The sequence below is a fragment of the Megascapheus bottae genome, chromosome 14, assembly GCF_031878675.1.
Source record: "Megascapheus bottae isolate mThoBot1 chromosome 14, mThoBot2.hap1, whole genome shotgun sequence".
In the NCBI taxonomy this organism is placed as follows: domain Eukaryota; kingdom Metazoa; phylum Chordata; class Mammalia; order Rodentia; family Geomyidae; genus Megascapheus; species Megascapheus bottae.
In genome coordinates, this window is record NC_143522.1 from 23,022,959 (window position 1) to 23,035,314 (window position 12,356).

A 12,356-nucleotide genomic window follows, 5' to 3' on the forward strand; every position below is an offset into this window, starting at 1 on the left:
TTTGTCCAGGGAGTTCTCAGGGTTTGGGGATGTGTGCAGTTGATACAGGTGGCAGTATTTGTGGACCCCTTGGGAAGAGATGATGTTGGTCTCAAGGTTCTGCAAGTACTAGAGTGCACACACAAACAAAACGGGGATGGCATAGAGATTTCACATGGCCTAGAGCCAAGGTGGCACACAAATTTGTGGAACACTGCATTAAAATTTTTTTTAAAGGTTGGGTGTGGTAGTGCCTGCCAATCAGCAATCAGGAGACAGTTAATTGATGGGGAATTTGAAGGTAGTCTAGGCTCCATAGCAAGGCCCATCTCAACAAAACAAAGTGAGGAAGAAAGAACAAAACCTCTGAGGACACTTTCCTCAGATTAGAAGCTGATTCTTTCTCACCTAAAACTCACTCGGAGACCTATTTGTTTTAGAATGGGGAAGGAATTGAAGGAGAGTAGCTTGGCGAGTCTTTGGGGATTTGGGTTTGGTTTGCTTTGGTTTGGTTTTAGCAGTGTTGAGCCTCTTGCACCACACAGCTACACTGCCCACTTTTTATTGTAAGGATGATGAACAGAGGGATTACAGTTACTTAAGGTAGTGAGTACATTTCTTGTCAAATATTGTTAGCCCCTCATTGTCTCCCACTTTCTCTCCTCCTCACTCTCCTCCCTCCTAAGTTGTAAAGTTTATTTCCAACATAATGTCTTGTGTGTATTGCTGTTGCATTGTTTCACCCTTTGTCCTTTGCCTCACCATTTTGCTATTCCTCTTCTCCTCCCCAAATCAGATAAACATATATACAAGACACAGGGTACCAAAACAAAAAAACAGTGACAACAGGAGATAAACCAAAGGCAGAAAAAATGAAGAGAAAAAGAAATAACTTCACACAGTACATAAAAACAAAGATTCTTTAAAAATTCCTTGCTTTAGAGTTGTCTCAGAAATATGGGAGCCTATATTTTTCCTTAAATGGAGTGCTACTTTTGTTCTTAAGACACTAAAATATTCCTTCAAAGCAAATTATAACAGTTTAAAACAAAATCTATCCAGCAATCTCAAGAGTCTAGTACACTAGAGGAACCTAAGTTAAACAAAATAGATAAAATGTTTTCAAAAGGCTGAATTGTTTAGGCAGGTGTTAAGAGATCAGTCTTGATTCTTGTAAAAAAAAAAAAAAACCTGGCTGACTTTATAACAAGCTCAATTTTCTGATGATTTCTTAACACTTGCATATTAGAAGCAATTTAGGAAAACACTTCTACTGAGGGTTCTGCTAGCTTCTGGATGCCAGCTTGTCCTTGCATCTTCTATCGTCTTCAGTTTCTTTATTCACTGTTTTGTAATTCCACCCAGCCCTCAGGAGTCTGAGGCCAGAGGATCACCATGAGTTTGACAACAGCTTGGGCTACATAGTAAGTTCTAGGCCACCCTGGGCTATATAGTAAGTCCCATTTCAAAACTTTTAAGATTAATTTTTTTTTTAAATTGGGGAGGGAGGAGATTAAAAAAATTTTTTTTTCTTGTGCCAACACTGGGGCTTAAACTCAAGGTGAGAATACTGTCCCTAAGCTTTTTTACTCAATTCTACCAATTGAGCCACAGCTCTACTTTCTAGCCATTTTTTAAATTTTTATTTTATTTTTTTTTGCTGGATAATTAGACATAAGACTTTCCTGCCCGGGCTGGCTTTGAATCATGATCCTCAGATCTCAGCATCCTACATAGCTGGAGTTACAGATATAAACAACCAGCACTCAGCTTAAAATGATTCTTAAAATTCCTTAACTCCAAGTTCCTGTTAGAACCTTCAGAGTGGAAAAAACAAACAGTATTTTTGTTTAAAATTGGACCCAATCTCTTATCCAAGGGCATCTAAGAATCAGATGTCCACTAAAGGTCAAAGGGAGAGTATATGAAATGACCTAAGTTATGTGGTCCAGCCAGAGTTGTAGAAGGGCATCTGTTGTAGAAGTGCATCTGCTAGGAATTTTGTGAGTAATAAAGTTACTTTACTAGTGGCTTACCAAAGGGGAAATATTATCTCTACCTTTTCCCTTCCAGGAGCGGGATGACTCAGGAAGGAAGTTATGGGAGGTGGACAATATCCAGCAGTGATGAAAGTGAGGATGAGAAGCCCCCAGAACTCCCACTGGAGAAGCCACACACATCTCTCCCCCGGGTGCAGCAGGGGGCTGGGAATGAGCCAAAATATACCTGCTCCGAAGCTCGGAAAGCTGCGCACAGGAGACAGATCTCACCACTGAAATTCAGCAACACAGAGTCACTTTCACCTCCAAAGAAGAAGAAGAGTGGTTCCCAGGAAGAGCTAGGCTGGTGTTTGTCCAGCAGTGATGATGAGCTGCAGTCAGCCAGCAATGTGGTAGTCAAAGAAGAAAAGGACATCCCCTCACCCAGACCTGGGGCTGCCCACGTAGCCCCAGATCTTGGCCCTCCTGCCAGCCACAGGCTCAAGGAGGAGGAAGATGAGTACGAGACGTCAGGGGAAGGCCAGGACATTTGGGACATGCTGGATAAAGGGAACCCTTTCCAGTTTTATCTCACTAGAGTCTCGGGAATTAAGGCGAAGTACAACTGCAAAGCCCTGCACATCAAGGGTAAGGATGCATAGCCTCCCTCGTGTTCCCCTCTGCCAATCACGTAGGGCAGCGTGGGATGACCTCCAGGTCCTGTGTGGTCTCAAACCACTGGAGCGGGAAGGGGAAGAATTCTCTGACAAGCAGGTGCCTGCCTGAGTTTGACATCAGAATGCACATTCTCAGCTTCACCCCAGATTCATGAAATCAGTCTTAGGGCCAGTCTGCTTTCACTCGCCCTCCAGGGGAGTCTAGTGTCTGCACAGGTTTGAGAACCTGACTTTGGGTTCCTGTAACAAAAGCCAAAGGGAGAGCAGATGCTTCAGAGATGGGACAGAAGTTGGCCTTCAGTGGTTCTCCATAGTAAGAGATGGCAGAAGCTCTAGACTTCTTTTTTTTTTCCCCCACCAGTACTGGGACTTGAATTCAGAGTGACTATGTTCACTCAAGGCTGACGCTCTACTACTTGAGCCACATAGCTTCATTTCCAACTTTTTTTTTTCTCTAGTTAACTAGGATTCAGAGTCTCATACAGATCTCAGCCTCCTGAGTAGCTAAGGTTATAGGCATAAAGCCACCAACAATCCAATAGAGCTCTAAACTTGAAAGCAAATTTACCACTCACCATTCATTTGAGCTGTAGTTAACTCAGAACTTGGCATTCCTCAGGTTTCAGTGTGCTTATCCCTATACCTGGGTTCAGAAGAGAAAGTAAATGTGCGAAGTGACCCAGATGGTATATTCACATGGCAGATGCAGCAACAAATCTGGCTCTTCTTCTTTCAGATTAAAGATTGTTTCTGGCTCATATATCTATATATCTTGTATGTTGAATGTAAATTACTGATGAATTGAGTCCCATCTTGTGAGTATAGTTGTCCATGTTTTTGTTTTTAGAATCTTTTCTAGGTACTCTGAAGAAGTAATCAATGATAGTTGTCAGTGATTTTATTTTGTTTGAGACAGAGCAACTCAGGAAATAGAGTTCCAAATAGTAATAGGGGGTTCAGGCACCCATGGCTCACACTTGTAGTCTTAGCTACTCTGTATCCTGAGATCTAAGGATCTCAGTTCAAAGCCAGCTCAGGCAGGAAGTCCAGGATTTTTTTTTTTTTATCTCCAATTGAACACCAAAAAGAACCCAGATGTAAAGCTGTGGTTCAAGTGGCATAGTACTAGCAGAAAAGATCAGAGGCAGCACCCAAGCTTTGAGTTCAAGTCCCAGGACTAGCAAAACAAAAGTCAGAAAGAATCTCCTTATTCACTCCCATGATATCACCCTTCCATCCTTTCCTCCTTCCTCATTTTTCAAACAGTTCGGAGAGTTCCATGTGGTTGTCTTTGTGTGTGTGTGTGTATGTATATGTGTGTGTGTATCCTTTCCTAACCCCTCCCACTCAACCCCATCCAGAAGTGCTTGATTTACATACACCATCATCATCATCATCATTTTAGGTCTAGGTTCTACAAATGAGTGAGAAAGTGCAATGTGGCCTTTTGGGCATGGCTTATCACCAATGATGATTGCTGTTCCATCTCTGTATAAAGTATTTCCATCTATCAGTGGTTGGACACTTCATCTGATTTCTGAGATCGATGCTACAGTAAACATGGGTGTTCAAGTATCTTGATTGCATATTGATTCACTTGCCTTTAGGTGTATAACCAAGGATGATATGGCAGGGTCTTAAGGTAGATCCATTTTTCAGTTTCTGGGGGGAATCTCCATACTGATTTCCATAATAGTTGCAGTAGTTTTCATTCCCACCAGAAGTGTATGAGGGTTCTTTATAACCTACATCCTTATCAGCTTTTGCTGTTTGTTTTCTTGATGGCTGCCACTCTGACTGGGATGAGATGTAATCTTATTGTAGTTTTGGTTTTCATTTCCTTTATGGCTAAGGATGGTGAACATTTCTTCATGTACTTAGTAGTAGCCATTTGTACTTCTTCCAAACACTGTGTATGCAGATTGTTTGCCCAATTATTAATTGAATTTATTTGTTCTTCTGTTGACTAATATTTTTGAGGTCTTTGTATATTCTGGATACTAATCTTTATCCATCAAATAGCTTGAAAGATTGTTTTCTCCCATTCAGTAGACTATCTTTTGTGGGTTTGTTTTGTTTTGTTGTTTTATTTTGATTGACCACCAAGATTTGAGGAAGAGTGGATCATGTCAGGAAAGGAGTTTTTACATCTATTTCATCCTTAGAACAACCAATAAGATGTTTCCATGGCCATTTGTGGACATTGTCTGGGGTTTAGAAAAGTTACATAAACTGCAAGTTCACAGAGCTGTGACTTAAGACTTCCTGGCATCTGAATCCATGCAGTTTGCTATGCCAGGCACACATGAGCTGGAACTGTTAGTGGTCCAGAAGATCACATGGAGGAAGAAATGGTTCTTGAGAGAGGGAGAGAATTTCAAAAGGTAAGGAGGCTCATGGAGGTTGTTGGAAAGTGTAAAGATTCATGGATCCTGGAATGAACAGGCATCATGATTACCTGTGTTAACAGTGTCAAAGCTCAGCCAGTATCCAAGTGTTAGATCTTAGTTTTACATTCTATTTCGTGAACAGACATATAATATCACTAAATGGCATGGGGAAATTATTTCTTCGATTTTATAAAATATTAGTCATTTTATATAGTTACATAAGTCATCACATTTTCAGGTCTGTATTGTATACATGTGGGGCGCATTTAGTAATAACCAATTACATGCTGCTGAAATATAAATAAAAAGGGTAATGTATTAAAAAATATTAGTCATTTTGTGGTAGTTTGTTTGGTTTCTTATTTATAGAGCCAAATCTTTGATTGGTATCTGTTCTATAAGATAATTATACTTGTTAGGTTGAAGGATTTTTTTTTCATGGGTCTTGAACTCTGGGCCTGGGGTGCTGTCCCTGAGCTATTCAGCTCAAGGCTAGCACTCTACCACTTGAGCCATAGTGCCACTTCTGGTTTTCTGGTGGTTAATTGGAGATAAGAGTCTCACAGACTTTTTGTGTCTAGGCTGGCTTTGAACCGTGATCCTCAGATCTCAGCCTCCTGAGTAGCTAGAGCCACCAGCACAGGGCAATTGCTGACTATGAATCCTATTTTTATCTTCTGCCTTTGTAGATATTTTATCTCCTCTATTTGGAACACTTGTGTCTTCAGCTCAGGTGAGTTTCTGTGTAAGGTTTTGTTGTTGTTATTGTTCAGGTGAGCAATAATTAAATGACATCATAACACCATATGTCAATCCTGTGGAAGGTCCCTGAGATGGCACCTGCCTGGAGTCTGGCACCAAGTACCCTCATAGGATCTATGGGAATTGACACAGAATATGGGTGACTGTTGGTGACACTGGGAATAGTGTTATAAGCCTGTTGAACATCCAGTCCCAGATGTGTACCACGCCAGCTGAGAAGTTCAGCTGAATCTTATGTATCTCTCTACAAGTACCTAGAGGAAAAGGGTCACATTTATGAACTTTTTAAATACATCTCAGAGCTATGAGAATTTAACTTTCAGGGCTATTTGAAATCATCTAAACCCTTGTTGACAAGTATGAACCTTGCCTGAAGGATATGGAGGTAATTTTCTTAGAGCCTATTTTCTCGTGCAGTTGGCTCCATTTATGTGGATGGCTTTGGTAATGTATTCCTTGAAGATAAATTTTCAGGTTCATTTATGAGTGTTGCAGCATAACTAAGTTTCTAAATAATATATGTAGCACATTATTATTTTAGAGTGTCTTTCAGTTTAATAACTAAGCAGTTTCTCCCATGTCTGCGCGGCTGAATTACCTGTGACTCTCTTTCCTCTCTGTCTAGTTTAACTACTGCTTTGACGTGGACTGGCTGGTACGGCAGTATCCACCTGAGTTCAGGTGAGTTCCTGGGCACTAGGGCACCTTCCTCTGTTGCACTTGTAAAACAAATCTTAAAGATTTCACAGACAGAAGCCACCCATCCTTTTTGAGACCATTGACCATTGAACTCATTTAGAGATTCTTTTGGGGAAAACCACATTTTTCAATTATTAAACCACAAACATTCTTTTCTTCAGATCTTAGCATTTCCCTCTGTGCGCACTCCAGAAGTAGATAAGGACAAATTCCAACCCTAATAACAGGACTTTGTGTCCAGTTGAAGCATGAAGGAAGTGGTCATGTCTGCGTGGTGTCTGGACCAGTGCATGCCAGCAGGGGGCCAGCAGGCCACTCTGTGTTTAGAACATCAATGCTATTCTTTTCAGAAGATCTTTTTGTTCCTTAAATGGTTCTTCCTTCAGTTCTAGAGATGAAAAAGCAGGTCCTTGCCTTCCTGTATCCAAGCTAAGGAGTCAATGGATTTTCTGTTCTGCCACCAGCAGCCATGCAGAGCAGATAAACATAGCTGTGCCCATCTCTGTTTCCAGCACATTTTGGTATGTGGCAGAATCATAACAGAAGCGATAAGAGAATGCACACACAAGAAAAATGAGAATTCCTTTGTGTGTGGTGAAATATTAAAATTTCCCAGGCAACTTGGGCACTCAAAGGCTTATATTTGATCTGTCACATAGAACACTCAGTTTAGCTGCATGTTAACAGAAAGTCCAGAATAACAATATCTCAAGAAAAACATATTACATTTTCCAGCCTAAGTTGGGATGGGGGGAGCAGAATTTTGTGCCTAGATCGGATGCAACATCGTTTTTCTCCATGATCTCTCCAGCTACCTTTTCTGTCTTTGTCCCAGCAACCTAGTATGTGACTTCAATCTTAAGTAAGATCATCTAGCTGAGTCTTCCATAAAATCAAGCTTTGCTAGAAAAGGAGAGAGTAGCTATCAAAAGGATCGTGACCTCTGCCGCCAGCTTCTGGCAGCATGTTCCTGTGTTGCATTGCTACTTTCTCTCTTTTCTTGATTCTCAAAGACCCGAAAGCCAGTCCTTTCCCCCACCCCATACAGTATTGGCTAACTATAGACTAATTCCTTTACTACCTCCTGTGGATTTATGAATGAAATTACTTCACTCCCAAAAAGACTCGTTAAGAAACCTAAGCTAGGCTTATCTTCCAATATAGCTGCATTTGGAGATGAGCTTTACAGAGACAATAAAGTCAAGTGTCAGTGACGTCATTGGGATGGGGAAGAGAATTAATGCATCAGGCATTGTCCTTATTAAAAAAGGAAATATGAAAAAAATTTTAACACGAGAAAAAAGGAAATGTAGCTGGGTGCTGGAGGCTAAGGTCTTGTAATCCTAGCTATTCAAGAGGCAGGAGTTTGAGGGATTCATCTTGGAAGCCAGCCTGGGTAGGAATGTCCATGAGATTTTTACCTCTAGTTAATCACAGAAAAAGCCAGAAGTGGCATTGTGGCTCAGATGACAGAGTGCTAGCCTTGAGCAAAAGGAGCCCAGGAACAGTGCCTAGACCCAGAGTTCAAGCCCCAGGACTGGACCAAAAAAAAGGGGGGGAAGGGAGATATATAGATAAAGAAACAGAGACTAAAAACATCAGGAACGTGGGAGACTGCCAGAAGCAGGCCCTCCCTCACGACTTCAGGAGAATGATCTCAGAGTTCTTGCTTCTGAAACTGTGTGGTCTAAGCTTCTCAGATATGGCATTTTTGTTACAGCAGCCTTATACAGTATCTACCACCACCCCGCCCCTTCCCCCATCCATAACCACAGTCAAGGTCTCCCTCTCCCTTCGTCATACCTAGAATTTGTACATAGAAAATAAGCTTTTATTTCTTTTTCCAGATGACTTGATAATATTCCTTGTGTCCAGGTGATAGGTGTATGTGTATTTCTTAAGTTTTTCCTCCAAACAGTTTTTCTAGTTGTAACTATTTTTTTTTCCTGTTTAGGAAAAAAGTTACAATTTATCCCTTATAGTTTAACCTGCCCAGTTAAGAGTATAGCTAAAGGGGGCGGGTACAAGACATCTGGGCATTAGCACTGAAGGGGCATGACCTGAATGTTGTCCCTTCATGTGACACATGTGACAGAATCATGAGGAAGTGGTGGTAGGTGTGAAATCTTGCTCACTTGCTCATTGGAGAAAAATTCCATTTTTCTTGTGCTGAAGCACCACTAGTAGTGGTATACTGATTTCTGAGGATCATCTTGCTTTGAATTAACTGGAGACAATGAAGGATTCCCCCACAAGCCATTTAAGTCTTTTTCTGAAGACTTTTCATGAGGTCTTTGGAATTCAAACTGCAATGTGTTTTGTGTTCTGGTCCCCTGAAACCTAACTACCTATTTACAAGTCAACATTGAGCTGTGGGCTTGGGATTGTTCAATTTTTTTGATGTTTATTATTTATTTAGAAACATTGTCTTACATGTAGCCCAGGCTGGCTTGGTACTTGCTATGTTACCCAGTCTAGCCTTGAACTGCTGTCCTGCTGCTCTACCTCCCAAAGTCTGAGATTATAGGCATGTACTACAATGCCTGGTTTGCGGCCTATTTACTCTTGCATCCTGGTTAATACACAGTATATACAACATGTAATGTGACTTTGGAAAATACAGGTGCAGTGTGATATGAATCTTGCTTAATCCAAAAGATAGCGGGGTGGGGTGGGGGGAGAAACAGACTATGCAATAATAGTCTTTTAGAAAGATCAACCTGGGCAAAAAGTTTGTAAGACCCCTATCTCAACCAATAAAAAATTGAGAGCAGTAGTATATGCCTGTCATCTCAGACCAAGGAATCTAAGTAGGAGGATCACAGTACAAGGTAATCCAGGCAAAAAGCAAGATCATGCTTGGAAAAAACAATGAAAGCTAAAAATGGCTGGGGGAATGGCTCAAGTGGTAGAGTACCTGATTAGCCAAGTTCTGGACCCTGAGTTCAAACCCAGGACTGCTGAAAAGAATAATCTATCTTTAATCAATTTAATATCAACTCTACTAACAAGCATGTACTCATAGCCAAATAAGGGAGGACTTTGTCACATCGCCGCCCCCCTCCCCACTGGCACAGCAGACTTCAGGTTCAGGCTTGTGGCCCATCCTCAGCTCAGCCCTGCTCACTCTTATCTCCTTATAGGAAGAAACCAATCCTGCTTGTGCACGGTGATAAACGCGAGGCCAAGGCTGACTTACAGGCCCAGGCAAAGCCTTATGGAAATGTTTCCCTCTGTCAGGTAAGCTGCCTGTGGCCGCTTGACATGGGTTGGAAGGTATTTTAATCCATCTTCCTCCTCAGACAGAAATCCTCCAACACTGCCCCCCATTGGTGAGAACTGGGAAAGACTTCCCTCCATCTCACCAGAGGTCTCCCTCTTTGCCCCTTGCATACAATGGTCCCAGTTTTCCTGCTCTGGAAGCACACAGCACCAATGTCTTCCCTACACGTGCAGTGAGGGATGCTTTGGTTCAGAATCACTTCCCTCTGTGCTGCTCAGGCACTTCCCCACCTGCGGATACCCCCTGCTTGTACTTGAAGTGTTCAGTGGAAAACTGGCTTTCAGAGCTGACCAGCTTCTCTGGGTACAGTGCAGAGGCTATGGGACTCTTTCTGCAAACATAGCTAAAAATTGACACCTTATCTAAATTCTGTTAGTCTGTTAGCTTTAACCATTGTTCTTCATCCCTGTTCCTGTCAACTGTAAGGTCTAATTGAGTAAATCTGTAAGAAAACTTAAGAGAGTCCCAGGCAGCATGAATGCAAGCCCAAGGAAGGGGATAGAATGTTCTCATAGCAGATACATCTGCTTGATTAGTTAGATAGGACCAAAGCAAAATAGGGAAGGCAAAAAGCAGTCTACATGCTCCTGTCGTTTTGTCTTAGCACTTTCTAGTCAGCTTACAATGTGCCTCATTGACTCAGGTCACTTCAAAAAGGCTCTTGCTTCGTGTCATTTAGAAGAAACGCACTAAGTGGGATAAAGGAATTCAGGAGAATTCTTTGCTTTTTTTTTTTCTTCCTGTGGGAATAGTGATCATAGAGAAGCTGTAGGAGCACACATCTTTCCCTGCTGCTTTATTAGCAGGCTGCCCAGCTCATTCATGAGAACACACTGCATCAGAGACTCTCAGAGCTCTTGTCATCAGCTCTAGTGACACTGCCTCAAGATTTCTGCTCTTGGGATCTGGCGACAGTAGCTCAAGAGCTATAATCCTAGCTACTCAGATCTGAGAATCATGTTTTAAATTCAGCCTGAGCAGGAAAATACATGAGACTCTTTATCTCCACTTCACCACCACCACAACAAAAAGATGAGAATGGAGCTCTTATAGAGCACCAGCCTTAAGTGAAAAAGCTAAAGGACAGTGCCCAGACCAGAGTTTAAGCAGATGCTCACACACACCACCTCCTTCTCAGATGGGAGTTGCCTGAAGTTCCGTTGTTTCGCTTCAGTTCTCAGCAGCAGAAGTGGTTAGGCACGTGGAGAGATCTATTCAGACAAAAAGCAGAAAACACAGGGATCCTAAATGCCAGTAATTAAAGAAATGGAAACCCTGTCTTCCAAATACTATCCATACTAGAAAGTATGCCCCTAGCTGGCCACTAGAGGGCATAGGAGATACTTCTTCCAAACCTGAGCTGCACAAAGATGCGAAACGCCCGTGGCCCCATCCCCACCTGTTAAAATACCTTTACATTTGTGTGTAGGATGAATCTTTAGAATTTTCATCACACTGTGTCATTGAAGCCGACGGACATCAGTCACAGAATGAAAACATGCTGACGTTTTTACTAGTTTTGCAAATGTGGGGCCTGACACTAGAGTCTGAGGCCTTGTGGTGGTCAAGTGTCACACCGCCTGGATTCTGCCCCAGCCTTCAGACTGAGCGGGCCCCGATCTGGTCAGGCTGCTATAACAAAAAGAAGAATACCTAGATGGCTTGTTGCTTGTTTGGACTGGCCAGCTTAAGCTACAGAAATTTCTTTCCAATATGAAAACTAGGAAATCTTGGATCAAGGTATAAGTTGCTTCAGTCCCTGATGAGGTCCTTGTCTTGGCTTGGAGAGGACCACTTTATGTGAAGGTGCCCCTTCTTCTGTGGGCGCTCACTGTATTGCAACACCCCCTCCCCGTCTACTCTTTTAACCTCCATGAAGTCCCATTCTCCAATTGTAGTCACTGTAACTGCAATGTGAATTAGATAAGGGGTCACAGATGTGTGGCCCATATCACTGTCATTTGCTCTTGTCACTTAGTCCAGATTAGTTCATGTCTGAAGTGGATGCCATTCGTCATGGGGTTTAAAGGATTTGGTGTTTTAGCCCCAGAAGGCACCCATTAAGTATCTAAATTATAAGTTACCATTATCCTTGTTTTGTGACCTGCCCAGAAGGCTGACCATTTGTAGCAAAACTAAACTCAAGCAGTTGTCTTGACCATGCTCTTTCACAGCTATGGATAAGTTTACAAAATTACATTCTCACATATATATATATATATATATATATATTTCCTCTTTGAAAAATTTATTGTAAAGTTGATTATAATTACATAAATAAGGTAATGAGTAAATTTCTTTTTGAACATTGTTATCCCTTCATTTTCTCCCACTTTGCCCTCCCCAATCCCCTTTATTTTTATATATTTTTATTAATTTTTATTTTATTTATTTGTATGTTTGTGAGTGTGTGTATACCAGCTTGGGGGATTAAACTTAGGGCCTCAAGCTTTTTTGTCTTTCCACTCAAGGAAGGCTGATATTCTACCACTTACTTGCACCACACTTCCTTGTTAATTAGAGATAACAGTCTTTTGTATTTGTCTGAGCAGGCTGGCTCAAAATCACAATCCTCAGATCTCAGCTT

General features: G+C 41.7%; 1 protein-coding gene across 6 annotated transcripts in view; it reads left to right on the forward strand.

The window, feature by feature from the left end:
• Positions 1 to 12,356, forward strand: part of Tdp1 (tyrosyl-DNA phosphodiesterase 1) — a 58,545-nt gene that overhangs the window by 892 nt on the left and 45,297 nt on the right. For all 6 annotated transcript variants that reach the window (XM_090344689.1, XM_090344687.1, XM_090344686.1 and 3 more), the window contains exons 2-5: positions 2,053 to 2,606; positions 5,715 to 5,758; positions 6,413 to 6,468; positions 9,630 to 9,726. In XM_090344689.1, the coding sequence (XP_090200815.1) occupies positions 2,060 to 2,606; positions 5,715 to 5,758; positions 6,413 to 6,468; positions 9,630 to 9,726 (744 nt within the window). In that variant the 5' untranslated portion in view covers positions 2,053 to 2,059. The remainder of the gene's footprint in view (positions 1 to 2,052; positions 2,607 to 5,714; positions 5,759 to 6,412; positions 6,469 to 9,629; positions 9,727 to 12,356) is intronic.